Source organism: Chiloscyllium punctatum, chromosome 17, assembly GCF_047496795.1.
Source record: "Chiloscyllium punctatum isolate Juve2018m chromosome 17, sChiPun1.3, whole genome shotgun sequence".
In the NCBI taxonomy this organism is placed as follows: domain Eukaryota; kingdom Metazoa; phylum Chordata; class Chondrichthyes; order Orectolobiformes; family Hemiscylliidae; genus Chiloscyllium; species Chiloscyllium punctatum.
This window is the reverse complement of record NC_092755.1, coordinates 90355843-90371929: the sequence shown is the minus strand read 5'-3', so window position 1 is coordinate 90371929 and position 16087 is coordinate 90355843. Positions and strand designations below refer to the sequence as shown.

Below are 16087 nucleotides of genomic sequence, written 5' to 3'. Positions count from 1 at the left end.
GGGCCCACTGGTTATTATTCAGTGTGATTCCACCTTGCTTCACTTTTAAGGAAGTAATGGGCCTTTTCATTGGCCACCCATAAACCACAAAATTTTGTCACGCACCTTTTACACAGACCAAAGTTAGAGATAAGTTATTAAGCTGAAGGACATCCTTAAGCCTATGTATTGCTGTATTGGTAAAATTGTTCATAGTCAAACATATTTTTCTTGTTTTTTGTGGGATGTGGGCACCACTGACTAGGCCCAGGGGATAGTTAAAAGTCAGTCACACTGCTGTGGGTTTGAAGTCACATGTAGGTCAGACCAGGTAAGGTTGGCAGATTTCTCTCCCTTTAGGACACTGGTGACCCAGATGGGCTTTTGTAACAACTGGTCAATACTACATGGTCACTATTAGAGTAGCTTTATATACTGAATTGAAATGTCACCATTGGCCATAGGTGGATTGTGCACACATAACCTTAGACTATTAACCTTGGTACACTGCAAGCCAATGACATTATCACTGTGCCCCTGTCTTTCCAAATGGACTTTGATGACAATTGACAAGAGATTCAGTTTGATCTTACAGGATGTTCCCAGTTTATGACAGTCTGACTTATGGATGACTTATAAACAAGATCCTGTATTACAATTAATTGTAAGGATCTGCCCTATGACTGTTCGCTCATACTTATGAACATATATTTTATATTGTACCACATTGCATTCCAACTTGTGTGTGGATCGACTTCCGAATGTACTCAGGAATGGAACCAGTTTGTTATCCAGGGCTTTCTTGTGCTGTGGAAGCACTTTCCTCACACCAAGTTGTGGAGATAGGGGGATTTGGGTGGTTGAAGGAGCAGAGGGAGTTGGTGTTGGTGGGACAGAGGTCGCTTGTTCTGTTATTTGGAGTAGACCTGTAAGTACTTGCTTTGTACTCAATGGCGATAGCAGGCTGGGGCTCTTTGTCCAGGTGGTACTAAAACAATGTAAAACGAGGAAAAGGTTAGGGTTTCATTTTGCTGCACGTCAATAAAAGGTTAGTATTCTTTGAGTGAGGGAGCAAAATGAATGGAAAATTTCACTTCTTGTTTCTTTTGAATGTGTCTGATCCTGTTGTGGACCTTCCTTGCAGAGCCATCAGGTTTATGTGCTTAACTACCAGTGACATTGACTGTTGTGGCCTGCAAAGACTTTGAATTTCATCGCCTGTCCCTAATTTAACATGCTGGGCTGACCTGTATTATATGAAAGAACATAGCACTTGCCTCTTGACTTCCATCAGATTGGGAGTGATAGATTTGGTCCTCTCACGCTTTCACTCACATAGATGTAGAAAAATCAAGCCGTCGAAATGATCCTAAATTGTTGGGGATAATGATTCTACTTTGAATTTACTTGGAGGTAATGCAAGGCTTTGAGTCTCTGGAAATCTGAAGCTTCTGTCAAATTAATGCAGTTTTAGAGGGGATAAGATTAACAAGTTTTAACCTCTCTTCCCTCCAGTTGGTTACAAAGGCATTTTCAGAAGTGGTTGTGGGTATTTAAGGTCTGGTGAGATTGTCTTTGAAACAGGCTGTTGCACATGAGACTAGTCATCAAACTGAATGCTCGGCACACAGCATGGAGTAGCAGTGAAGTTTTTCAATCAGTAACCTGTGCACTATCAGACATAACCCCCTCATTATTCCAAACCTTTAACATTCCATGAAGTTCCACAGTATGTCTCACTGATCATATATTCAATGAAGAATATAAAATTCACAAGCTGTGTGGAATTATTAAATTGCAGTCCGTGTAACAAGTGAACACATGCTGTTGTTTGCTTGTAGTCTGCTTGTGGCAACAAAACCTGTCATTAGAGGTTTCATTCTCGCCTCCTGTTGAACTGACTAACATTTAAGATTTTTATTTTAGGGCACTGGATTATGCTGAGGGAAATCATTTTGACCTATCATCTTCAAGGCTGAATCGGAAGCCAGCCAGTGATGTGATGATTGACTGACTCTGTGGTTTTATTAAATGGTGGCTAGTAGCATTACCCAGCTCACCTCCACCTGTCCCATGTTCTCACCCTTTCTGTTGTAGCTAGGCTTTTTTCTGTGGGTTCCATCCTTATCATCAGTATATTCCCACCCCACCCCCCCCAGCCCCATTTCAGTGCTACAAACAGAAATTGCTGGAAAAACTCAGCAGGTCCGGCAGCATCTGTTCAGAAAAATCGGGGTTAGCCTTTCCGGTCAAGTGACCTTTCCTCAGAAGAGTCCTCAAGAAGGGTCACTTGACCCAAAAGATTAACTCTGATTTCTATCCACAGATGCTGCCGGACCTGCTGAGCTTTTCCAGCAATTTTTGTTTTTGTCTCAGACTGACAGCATCTGCAGTTCTTTAGTTCCCTTTTCAGTGCTGTTGACCATTTAGTCTCTGCGTGCGGAAACTCTCTCATAAACCTGAGTGCCTGGAATCCCACACACCAACTCTGTTCATCTGACCCTTACCTGGTGCAGCACTTTGTGATGTTTCTCCATGTCGAAGGCACACTTAGGTGCTGTTGTTGTCATTGTGTACAACGAGCTGGCTCTTTAACGTATCAATTGTGGCCCAGTTGGTAGCTCTCTTGTTTTTTGACGTGTTAGGGTCTGACTTCAAATCCTTTTCTCACTGCAAAAATGAACAGCTGCCACTGTGGTGTGGAATTGGGAGAGTGTTGCAATGTTGGAGGATCTATTGTTCATTTGAGGCATTAAACTGAAACTCGATGTGCTTGCTTGGGTAAATATAAGATACCCCAAATCACAATCTCAAAGAAGAACAGGCAATTTATCTTGGCTAATACCAAATTTTATCACACACAACAGACCACCATTGCTGTCTGAGGGATCTTGCTTGTGTGCATATTAGCCGTCAGAGAGAGACTTTGGCACAGTTACTATTCTTCAGAAAGTCCTTCACTGGCACAAAGTGCCTTGAGATGACCAACCGTTGTGAAAGTTGTGGTATAAATGCAAAACTTTCTTTAATTAATAACAGCTTCTGTGAGTTTCATAATTTAAAATTGTGGAAACCTAGATGAAGTGCCAAGGTTATAAGTGGTGGGAGAGAAATTTAAACAAAATAGGGGGATGAGGAGGCTGTTTTAGGTTTTGAAAATCTGTAGATAAGGAGGACTTGACGGAGGAAGGTAAAAGATTCCACAGCCCAGAATCTGTAGGAAAGAATGTGGGCAGGAGATGGTATGATGAATCATGATATCAACAGTTTAGAGCTGCAAGGAGGGGGAAGTCAAGGGTAGGATGGCATTCTTGGAGCACGAAAGTGAGAAAGAAGGATAGATTGGAGGAGCAATGTCTACAATCATAAGGTTGACAGACGAGAAAGACTGCAGGATTGAGAAATATTGTAAATTAGAAGTGGGGCAGAATTTGTGAATCAGTGGACCAGCACTTTCTTCTGTCCATCTGAGGAGTTTGTGGTTTGTGATTTAAAAAAAATGGTATCTTGGAATTCCTGAAACTCTCCAACTTATGACCTATCACAGCTATGTTAGATTTAAGTGAATGACTGAATTCATTTTGATTTCGATCGCAATAATAAAACAAAAGGTGTAATTGGAAAGACACACAAAGGAAATTCATCCTCCATGCTAATGTGCAGCATCTGATTAGCACTGGAATGATACATAGGTTTTCAATTCACCTTCAATAATAAATGAAGGTACCACTACTGGAAATTAGGCAGCATAGGAGCTGCAGAACTGTGGTCACTGTGTCTCATTCAATCAACGTTTTCATCAAGAGAAAATAGCGATTCAAGTTTTCCTATAATTTTGTCTGACATTTTTCTGTGTGCATCACTAATCTAATCATTCTGTTTCTCTCTTCCTTTCCTTGTTTCACCATTTCTCTATGTTTGGAAAATTCTGCATGACCTTTTCGCCCGCCATGTAGTTTGATGTCTCCATATCCTTCAAGTCATCTCAGCGCAAAGTCCGTTGTGTAACGCTCCTCGATTAAACTATAGGAACATGGCTGTTTCCTCACGTCTAGCATTATGGGAACAAAAGGAAAGTTACTCTTCTTGGGTCACAGGTTTACATCCTGCATGCAGAAGAGAAGATAGAAGTTGCATTGGCTTCTAGAGTGCGAATGAGCTTCCTTTAACAAGGCATCTGATGGCTCAGCAAAATGGCATGTGTTTAGACACACGTGGGTTTGGTAAATTCAAAACCACTTTCGGAGAAGAACCACTTTTTAAATCAAAACATTCAGTGCCTGTCTGAGTGACTGCAAATCAGAAACTCACAGCAGCTGGCAAAATCCCATACTGTTACTTAAAATGAATTCAATCTCAAATCTTAAGCTGCTGCAGGGACAGAATAGGTGGCATTTTTGACATGCGACGTTTAGGCCAGGAACCATCATTTTATTCCCTTTTGTTCATGACCTGAGTTTGCTTTTCTAGGTATACTATCTCTTTCTCAGGACAGCCTGTCATTTTAGATTTTGTGGCAGCTATGAAATCACCATGCTGTTAAACAAAGTTCTCTTTCACCAGGTTGGCTCCTCTGCAAGGGATTGCTGGCCCCTCTCCTCTTTTTGCACAAAGCTCCCTCGGACTATTACAGTCCCTACATTCCCATTCCCACCCCAGACTATTTGAGATTACCTTTGCCCTGTACTCTGTCTAATCAGCATGTTTATTTTAGACATTGCCCTGTACTCTGCCCTATCTGACAAGGATCATCAACTCCGTATTGGCTGCCCTGATGACTGGGTCCCAGCTGTTTGAAATGCTATCTGTTCTCATCAGTGTTCCCATCTCTCCTCCTGAATGCATGTCCCTCTAGGCTTCACAGATGCTTGGCAGCAGTCAGCAGAGAGCAAAGTCTATTAGCTTTTCACACTTCATGACAGGCTAACTGGTTACTAACCTGATGCGCCCAAGTATTGTGAAATTCTGTTAGTTTGACTCCTCACGTTGGTGCTTCCTGCAGACAGTGAGTGAGAAGGATGTTACTGAATAAACAATGACTGCAGCTGCTGCCTGAAATTGTCTCATGGCAATTTGCCATAGTTCTTCATAGGCTGGGTGAAATCAGATAATCCCTATCTCCTTTTCATTGTTACAGTAAGGTAACTGGTGGGTTAAAATGGCTAATACGTAGAATGATGGCATCAGTGCGGTTTCAATCCCCATTCGGGTTCCGACATGCGTAGGACCTGCCTCCTCACTCATTCCATCTTTGTGGAATAATGCCATTCCCCCCCCCCCCCCCCCACTCCACGTTGTATAACTCCTCGTGTCTCTCCCTCTTTTCAAAACAGATCTATCAGTCACCATTCACAGACTGTGGTTAATTGCCTGCACAGTGAGACAGCTCTGGATAACATTAGGGCAGCATTGAGTAATCTCTGATGCCCCTGACTGATAAAGAGCATCGGCCAGTACAGGCTAAAAACTGGGTGGTTTCTGGAAAGTGGAACCATTGCTTGGAAGACCAAAGGACACCAATTCCAATTAATTGATTTACAGGTCCTGAGTATATAGAGCATAGAAAAGTATAGCACAGAGCAGGCCCTTTGGCCCACGATGTTGTGCCGAGATTTAATCCTAATGCAAAATGGGATGGCACGGTGGCTCAGTGGTTAGCACTGCTGCTTCACAGTGCCAGGGACCTGGGTTCGATTCCAGCCTTGGGCGACTGTCTGTGTGGAGTTTGCACATTCTCCCCATGTCTGCGTGGGTTTCCTTCAGGTGCTCCGGTTTCTTCCTACAGTCCAAAGATGTGCAGGTTAGGTGAATTGGCCATATTAAGTTGCCCGTAGTGTTAGGTGCATTAGTCAGGGGTGAGTGTAGGGTTATGGGTCTGGAAGGGTTGCTCTTCAGAGGGTCGGTGTGGACTTGTTGGGCCGAAGAGCCTCTTTCTTGTAGGGAATCTAATCTAATCTAAAATATAGTAACTTAACCTACACACCCCTCAACTCACTGTTATCCATGTGCATGTCCAGCAGTCGCTTAAATGTCCCCAATGACTCTGCTTCCAACACCACAGCTGGCAACGCATTCCATGCATTCACAACTCTCTGCGTAAAGAACCTACCTCTGACCTCTCCTTTATATCTTCCTCCTCATATCTTCATACTATGACTTCTCATACCAGTCAATCCCACCCTTGGGAAAAGTCTCTGACAATTGACCCTACCTATTCCACTCATTATTTTGTACACTTTGAATAGGTCTGCTCTCTTCCTCCTTCTCTCCAGAGAGAAAAGTCCAAGCTCATTCAACCTTCCTTCATAAGGCAAGCCCTCCAGTCCAGGCAGCATCCTGGTAAACCTTCTTTGCACCTTCTCCAAAGCCTCTGTATCTTTCCTATAGTAGAGCGACCAGAACTGGACACAATATGCCAAGTGTGATCTCACCAGGGATTTGTAGAGCTGCAGCAAAACCTCGCAGCTCTTAAACCCGATCCCCCTGTTAATGAAAGTCAAAACACCATATGCTTTCTTTACAACCCTATCCACTTGGGTGGCAACTTTGAGGGATCTATGCACTTGCACACCCAGATCCCTCTGTTCCTCCACACTGCTAAGAATCCTGTCTTTAATCCTATATTCAGTATTCGAGTTCGACCTTCCAAAATGCATCACTTCGCACTTATCCAGGTTGAGCTCCAACTATCATTTCCCAGCCCAGCTCTCCATCCGGTCTATGTTGCGCTGCAGCCTGCAGTAGCCCTCTATACTATCGACGACACCTCCAACCTTTGTGTCATCTGCAAATTTACTAACCCACCCCTCAACCTGCTCATCCAAGTCATTTATGAAAACTACAAAGAGCAGAGGTCCAAGAACAGAGCCCTGCGGGACCCCACTCAACACTGACCTCCAGGCAGAATACTTTCCATCTACAACCACTCTCTGCCTTCTGTCATCCAGCCAATTCTGAATCCAGATAGCCAAATCTCCCTGTATCCCATACTTCCTGACTTTATGAATGACCCTACCCTGGGGATCCCTATCAAATGCCTTGCTGAAGTCCATATACACCACATTCACTGTTTGACTGTTGTTGACCTGTCTTAACACCTCCTCAAAGTATACCAGAACCTGAATGGCAATTGAAACCTCACTGATGTCATCATTCTATGTGTTAGCCATTTTAACCCACCAGTTTCCTTAGTGTGATAAACCAAAGAAGACAAGGATTGTCTGATTTCACCCAAGCTATGGAAGTCATTACCTCATACTTTCACATTCTTTCTTGTCATCTATGTCTTGTTGCTAACATTTATTTGGAAAGACCAGCATCACAGGAATTGGCAATGAGACTATCATTCCATTTGCACAATGCTCCTGCCCATTGTTGAGTTAGGCTACAGTCAGCATGGTCATGTGCTGCTGGTTGTGTTTGTATATTAGAGGGTTCAAGTGGATTTGTGCTTCAGGACTGAGCTATGGGACTTCATTTCCCCAACCAGAGGAAACCAATGGCCTAAACGCTGGCTTCACAATGTCTGAGCGTCAGAGAAATGCTCTGGCTGCTTATTTCCAATAGACCCTGAGAAAGTCTTGGATTGATATGCAGAATGCAGTCGCTTTTTCATTCAGGCATTGTGGCAGAGATTATATTTGCAAAGCCAATGTGTCTAATCTCATCACTGCACTCTGAATGTGCTTTGCAACCAAGATATCAATACAGGATGGAATCCATGACATCCCGTATTTCCAATTGGATTGCCTGGTTCTGCTCTCTGTGGGGGGGTGTTAGTCCGTCTCAGAGTTGCATGCATCATGCAGATAATTCTGAAATGAATATTTTGTAAGTAATTGGATTTTGGCAGCCTCTTCACAGTTTGCCCAGCAGCTGTAAACCTGCTCAGACAGTCAAATTCCGAAACTGAGTGCTCATTGGGGTCATTTAAAATTCAATAGGATTTCAGAAAGAATTTTTCAACTACCAAATTTAGATTAATAGTAAGTTGGCTGATTTGTATTCCTATTACCTTTTCTTACCCCGAACATTGTTGGACAATTAATGTAAATGGATTTCAACAATACAGAAGTTTGTAAGGAACTGGAATCAAGGGAGCAAGCAAGAGTTATCTATTGAAAATAATGATGATAATGTCCCTACAATAGTCAAGAACTATAATTGAAAATACACAGGATGTAAATGAGAATAGTCAGTCTAAAATACTAGTAATGAAAGGATCCACTTGAAATCTTTAACAACCTTCATCTTAATTGATTTCTTAAATGCATTTCTTGCATTTTCTTGACTGTATCCCCTCTGCCTTGAACAAATGCCTCTTGGCTTTGTACAAAGTTAAAAATCACACAACACCAGGTTATAGTCCAACAGGTTCATTTGGAAGCACTAGCTTTCGGAGTGCTGCTCCTTCATCAGGTGATTGTGGAGAATAAGATTGCTATAAATTCTGTGTCATACAATTGTTAAAGTTCACTTGAGAATGTAACTTTTAAAAAAGTTTTGCAATTGACATATGAAAGAACTGAAACCAACATGGTCATTCTAAAAGATGCGAGACTTAACAAACAATCCAGGTCTTTTTCAGTATATCATTTCAGTTACATCACACTGTAAACTTTTGCTATAAATTCTGTGTTTTACAATCTTATACTCCAAAACCACCTGATGAAGGAGCAGCGCTATGAAAGCTAGCGCTTTCAGTTAAACCTGTTGGACTATAATCTGGTGTTGTGTGATTTTTAATTTTGTCCACCACAGTCTAACACCGGCATCTCCAAATCTTGGCTTTGTGTCTTTGACCCTTGTTGAACAATTTCTAAGATACAGCCTAAGGCAGGTTGATGTCAGAGACGTTAATGACAAGTTTTTGGCATTTGTGCCAGAAGAAGTCATCATGTCCCTTCACATTTGTTTTAAATTGAATCCTATTGAACATCTGGGAACAATATTGAGGACCTTCCAAGTTCCTGCTCTGCCATTACAAGCCTTTATATAGCCTGACAGAATGATTCATTTGTGACATTAAAGTAAATTTTATCTCTGTAACGCAGTTTTATGAATCTCAGTCATTGCTGGATGAGTACCTACCCTAGGAACCTACTGGTAATTTGAGGCCACTTCATTGGGTATTGTGGAAGGGATTCTGCCCAATAGCTGCCCTGGGATACTAGACTCTGACATTGAGTGATTAGTAATACTTTTATTATTTTTATAATATTTTATTTACAGAATGGAAATTGCGTTTGAAATTCAAATTTGTAATAAGCTGTTTTGCAGATGTTCTAGGTTGGAGGAATGTTAAAGGACACCCAGGGTACAAAACTGTCTGAGTGGTGAATAGATTTAAAACAACTGCACCAATATTGATCCCTGCTTTGCTAATGTCAAGCCGTGAGCCCAAAGCTTTGTGAATTTGGACTTGATAATTCATCGCACTGTAATCCTGTATGTGTGTGTGTGAATTAAAAGATTGAACCTAGCAATTTCAGAAAGTAACAATTCAGTTAGAGAGGGGGAGGTTTATCCAAACTGCTCTGTTAACCAGAATCCCTGGTCAATGTGATCACTTACACTTTTAGGCACTCAGGTTCATTATGTAAAAGTTGGCTTTGAGTTTGGACGATTGGTCGTGGCGAGTGCAGTTTAGAAAAAGTGGCGATGATAACTCTTTCACACCACTGACAAGGTTCTGCCTTAGGAGCAAGTTCTTGCATAACCTCCCCTTTTAATTAAATTCTCTACACTGGTTTCAGTTTGGGAATGATGCAGTGCTGTTGCTAAGATGCCAGTACAATGTAGATGGTTGCTGTGTGCTATTTTGGGTTGCATCTGAAGCTGCATGCTACTGGTAGACATAGATCTGATACTGTGGGCAATGAAGTTGAATAAAGTAAAATACACGAGGCAAGCATGTTGGCCAATACAACTTCCTACACCACCCTTTCTCATATAACGTACTGATGTGCTTCTGTGTCTGGTGATGTTGCCCACACATTCTGTCAACTATCTGAATTTCTCACGTAGCTTTATTTAAACAAGCAACATCCTACAGCGTAGGTAAAGCCAAGACTCTGTTAAAGACTGTTCTTCTGACTCAGAAGCAGACCTCTCCTTGTCTGTGAAAATTTTAGCTCATGTTGTATTATCCCTCATGCCACTGCTCCAGTCTTCTGTCCACTTGTGTTGTTAGCTGTCAAACCATCAATCCATCTTTGTTGTCAAAGAGAAGTAGACCATGACATTAAGATACTGAATTAGTGTAATCAGAGAGGAGAAAGAGAGAGACTGTGTGTACTAGGAGGTGCTGACTGTCAATTTTTGATATCAAGAACAGTCTTTAAGCAATGGGAATTAAAAGGGTGAGGTAGTGAAGTGGGGGATGAATTGAGGCATGATGGTTAGATGACACCAAACATGTAATTTGAAGCTTGAAGAAGGAGGAATGGATGTCTGAGTGCAGTAAAGAGGTTCACAGTTTGGAATTCCTGGGAGAAATCCAGGTTGTGTAGGAGCCCGTGTGATGATTCCTGACTTTAGCACAGAGATGATAGGAGGAGGATGTGAGAGGAGGAGGTGGGAGTTGAGATGATTATTGACAAGTAGCACCCAGTGGTGGCTGACATTTCCCATCTTCCAATTCTTACCCAGAACAACCTGAGCTGTTAATGTACCCATGTAGGAGGCCATCTTTGAAAGATCCATGTCCACATGTATGTACGTGCCCTGGGTGTGTTATGACCACCCACAGATGTCCCAAGTATATGCATAGTTGCTTCAGTGTTGCCTAGAGCTATAGAATAGTGCAGAGCAGAAAGTGGCTATTCAGTCCATCAATGTAATAATTGACATTTTAATGCCTGATCTGACTGTGAGCTCCCCTGAAAATGTCATACACTTCCCATGTGTAATAGATTGTCTAATTCCCATCTCCACATCCTGTTGGGTGAGACACCTGTAAATGGACCAAAGTTGCTTTTATGAAATGGATTGGGAAGGGGCACAGGAGCTCCACGACAATGTGTTGGTGAGAGATGTGCTCTTAATGCTGCTCATATTTGCTCTCCCAGAGGTAATGTACAAACGAAGAGATGAATATTCAGTTTGTATCACATGTGGATTATGCTTATATGATGTGAGGTCCCAAAGAATTATGGTGAACTATCATAAAAAAAAACAAATCTCCTGGCTATGTTAAATTGGAATATTTATAATTTGCCTGAACCCCTGTGGAGAGAAAAGAAAACTGCAGAGCAATCCTTGATCATTTTCCCCTCTGACAATCTGAGGACAATGAACGAGGAAAAGCAGGTCAGGCTTTCACAGCGATGTACTCTTTGGTGAATAACACATTGGCACATACCACCTAAGATGTAAATAGTGACTACATGTGGAAGGGTTTTCTACAAACTGTGGGTCCCTACCTTAGGCCTGACCACTCGTTCAAGGGAGAATGGTCATGGGGATTAGCTCTAGCTCTGAGAAGCATTTATGTTTGTAAATTTTCACCCCTCTAAGGTCTTTCTTGCTTACTCGAATAAAATCGGCACTAATGGTGTCATCCACAACAATAAATTTCTTTATAACAGTACATGAATAATGTTTAAAATGGACACAAAATCCCTTGAATCTCCTTCAGGCTGTACATTAACTATATCTTTCTTTTCAGACATTCTCTCTCTCTCATAAAGGCAGCTTTTGTTTCCATTCATCTGTATGAACATTGTCCACATGTGAGCCTCCACTTTTGAAGGGCTATGAATAAGCTCAAGGATGGACTGGACTGTGAAGCTCTTCTCTATGAATGGCCTCCCTGCCAAATGTTCACATGGGAATAATGGACACCTATCAGCCCATGAATGGGGGTCTGCCAATTGGAAAAGTGGGGGGTTGTTGCCTGTGGGCAGAGGGTGGGAAGAGTGGCCAGAAATAGAAGTGACATGGTGGCTTAGTGGTTAGCTCTGCTGCCTCACAGCACCAGTGACTCAGGTTTGATTCCACCCTTGGGTGACTGTCTGTGTGAAATTTACATATTCTCCCTGTATCTGTGTGGGTTTCTTCTCTTGGTCCAAAGATGTGCAGTTTAACTGGATTGGCTGTGCTAAATTGCCCCCATGATGTGCAGGCTAGGTGAGTTAGCCATGGGAAATGCAGGGTGATAGGGGTTGGGCCTGGGCAGGATGCTCTGTGAAGCGTCAGTGTGGCCTTGATGGGCTGAATAGCCTGCTTCCATGCTGTAGGATTCTGTGACGTGATTCTATGAAAAGGCATCAGGTTAGTGGTTGGACTGCTTTGTTCATAAGTTGGACTCCATTGCCAGACCTGAAAAATGCAGGGGTTAGTTGGCGGGTCAGGGTGGTGCATTGAACTCTACCTTTCTAAAATGGCTCTCGGTCAATTTGTATAAAAATAGATCAAGGAAGAAGAGCAGCCCCGCCCCCCTTCATCACCAGTCTCCCCTGTAGCTACTGCAGGCTTCATTAAGCAGCTGGTCCGAGAAACCGAGAAGGAGGCGAAAGTAGCACGGGAGCACGAGAAGGAACGACGACCTGAGCTCCAGGTGAGAGGCTCACACAACAGGGTGTAGGCCGGGAGACAGGCACGGCCATTTATGGGAGGGCTGAAGTGAAGGGATAATCTGAATGTCGAAATGCGCTCTCTAAAACACCTGGTTGGATATAAAATCAGCACAGTCAGAGACTCCGCTGCCCAATTTCTCAAATTAATTCATGGGATGTAGGCGTCACTGGCTAGGCCCAACTTTTACTGTCCATCCCTAAATGCCCAGAGGGTGACCAATCTGTTGTGGGTCGGGTATCACATATAGACCAGACTAGGTGAGGATGGCAGTTCCCTTCCCAAAAGGACATTAATGAAACAGACTGGGTTTTCCTACAATTGCGAATGGTTTCATGGCCAGATGTTTCTGTGCACCTGAGTCGTTACCTGAGTCTCTGGATTAACAGTCCAGCAATAATACAATTCGGCCATTGCCTCCCCATTGTGCCCGTGCTGACTCTTTGTACAAATTATTTAATTAGTCCCACATCCCTGCTTTTCCCTCGTTCCCCATAAACATTCTATTTTAATTATTTATCCAATTCCCTTTGATAGTTACCATTGAATCTGCTTTCACTATCTGTAATCCAGATCATCGTAACTCCTTTCACTTTGAGCCATGAAGTCATAGTCATAGAGTTGTACAGCACGGGCTGTACCCTTTTTATTCATATACCCATCTGGGTGCCTTTTAAATGTTGTTGTACCTGGTATTGTATTGGCAGCTCATTCCATACATGTAGCACACTCCACACGAAAAGATTATCCCTCAGGTCCCTTTTAGACCTTATCCCTCTCACCATAAACTTATATCCTCTATTTCTACACTCCACTATCATGAGGAAAGTATCCAGTCATGCCCCTCATGACTTTATAAATTTCTACAAAGTCACCCCTCAGACTCTGATGCTCCAGGGAAAATAGACCCAGTCTATTCAGCCTCTGCCTATAGCTCAAAACTTCCAAGCCTGGTAACATCTTTGTAAATCTTTTCTGAACCCTTTCAAGTTTCACAACATCCTTTCGATAGGAAGGAGACCAGAATTAAACGCAATATTCCAAAAGTGGCCTCACCAATGTCCTGTACATTCGCGACATGGCCTCCCAACTCCTATACTCAATGCACTGACCAATAAAGGCAGGCATACCAAATGCCTTCTTCACCACTTTGTTTACCTGTGACCCACTTTCAAGGGACTGGTAACTGGCACCCCAAGGTCTTTTTGTTCAGCAACACTCCCCAGGACCTTACCATTAAGTGTATAAGTCCTGCCTCTATTTGCCATTCTAAAATGCAGTACCTCACATTTATCTAAATTAAACTCCATCTGCCACCCCTTGGCCCAATGGCCCATCTGATCAAGATCCTGTGGTAATCTGAGGTAACCTTCTTCACTGTCCACCACCCCAACAATTTTGGTGTCATCTGCAAACTTACTGACCATACCTCCTGTGTTTGCATCCAAATCATGTATATAAATGATGAGAAGCAGTGGACAGGGCACTGGTCCTTGCGGCACATTGTTGGTCACAGGCCTCCAGTCTGAAAAACAACAACATTCCATCAGCACTCTCTGTCTCCTACCTTTGAATCAATAGTTAGTTCCCTCTGTATTGCATGTGATAGAACCTTTCTAACCAATCTACCATGTGGAACCTTGTCAAGCGCCTTGCTGAAGTCCTTTTGGAGTCCACTGCTCTGCTTTCATCTTCTTCTTCATTTCTTCAAAAATCTCAATCAAATGATATCTGTTGACCTTAAAAAAAGAAAGGCAACCTTCACAGACTCATCCCTCCAGCAAATGGGACTGCAGCTGGGATTTTTTGGCCCAGCGATAGGGACCCTCCCATTGTCTAGTGGCTGTTTAATCCTTATCAGTTGCAATGCCTCAGTTTTAGGAGCACTGAGGTGTTGGGTGGTAAGACATTCCTACCCTTTCTTAGAAACAAAATCCTTGTTAATAGCATTATTTTTGTTTTTTTAAAAAAATTTCCATCCAAGGGAAGTAAAACTGGAACAAATATTTCAAGTTCACTTGACTTACTGACCGTTTGATTCTAACGTAGGTTGAAAGGAGTGTTGCAGACTTGGCAGTATTCTCCTAGAGTCTGCAAGAAATGAACACTGATCACCAGAATAATTCATGCCACCAGGAGGAAAAATCATTAATAATGAAAGGACATTAAAAAAACATTTTTAACATTTTCTTTGAACATTTTCATTTCTTAGTTATACCTGTGTAGGTGAGTTAGAAACTGGAGTTTTGACTCCTGAGCATCCAGTATGATTGTGACTGATCTGATCATACCACCCTGATAACTTTTCACCCCCTTGTTTATCAAAAATACATCTACCTCCGCCTTACAGAGAAAAAAAAATCAAAGACTCTGCTTCTTTCTCCCTTTGAGGAGAATGGAAAACTTGTGAAACTATTGGAAATGAATGGGGATTAGTGCAGGAAAGGGCTGTCAAACCAACAGTAATGGTTAACCAATTGGGTAACAAAGACTCTATTTGCTTTCCAATTGGCCACGGGATGTTGGAAGTCATCAATGAAACCCTCAGGGATGCATCCAACCTGAAATGGCAAGTCTACCTGGCAGCCATTAATTCTGGTGGTACTCACTGTTCTGGGCAGTAATGGTCCCTTTCTAAGGAAGCTCACAAAACCACATCCTGATATTATGGACATGAGAATTGGCTATGACTAACCAAGAAAGGTGAGGGACATTCTTGCTAACCTGCCAGGAATGTGGTTTAGAACTGGACACTACAGCTGAGCACTCCTGACCCTTGTACAATCCGTCTCTGTCCCTGTGATTATCTCTGAAACTACCTCCAGCCCTCGAACGCACAGATGTCTTTGTGTTCCTCCAGCTTAGGCCATTTTTCCTTTTGCCAATCAATTCCCAAAGATTGTGCCTTCCTCCAGCTCGATCCTAATGCTTCGATTCCCCTTCTTAAACCTTTCCATTTTGTTACCACTTCTCTCCGTCTAAGCTGTGTGTTAAAACCTATCCCTTTGACAACTTGTTTAGTCACATCATGATAGTCTAATATCTCTTCATGTGATTGAATGTCAAAGTTTGTTTGATAATGTCCCCATGAAATGCTTTCATCACATTTAATGAGCCACATGAAAGCTGTTATCTTTATGCTTACTGTATGTTATCATGTACTACAGTGCCAGGATACAGCTGACTCACTGTAACGTGTTGTATATGCTGTGCTGCCAACTATTACCAGATTGTGACTGTGGGTCATTTGCTGTGACCATGCTCTTTTCTCAAGCAGATCTATGGTCCAGTGTGGTTGACAGTGAGAGAGGGAAGCCACCAGACTCTGTTGGGAAGTGGTTCTTATCTTCATACAAAAAGTATGAATGTATGAACATGCAAACAAGAAACAAATCTAGGCCCTTTGTATCTGCTCTGTCACTCAATAAGATCATTGCTATTCTGATTTTAGTCTCAACTCTATATTCCTGATAATCTTTCATTCCCTTGGCAATCAAAAATCTCAAAGTTTATTACATGATTGTAATCAGAT

General features: G+C 42.3%; 1 protein-coding gene across 6 annotated transcripts in view; it reads left to right on the top strand.

Annotated features, from left to right (window-relative positions):
• LOC140488098 (unconventional myosin-XVIIIb-like) overlaps positions 1–16087 on the top strand; it is a 483418-nt gene that overhangs the window by 41204 nt on the left and 426127 nt on the right. For 4 of the 6 annotated variants that reach the window (XM_072587853.1, XM_072587850.1, XM_072587849.1 and 1 more), the window contains exon 2: positions 12392–12538. The exons of the other annotated variants lie outside the window; for them this stretch is intronic. Coding sequence is in view for 2 of the 4 variants with exons in the window: in XM_072587850.1 (XP_072443951.1) it covers positions 12392–12538 (147 nt within the window). In the remaining 2 variants the exon portion in view is untranslated. The remainder of the gene's footprint in view (positions 1–12391; positions 12539–16087) is intronic. 6 annotated transcript variants of the gene reach the window in all.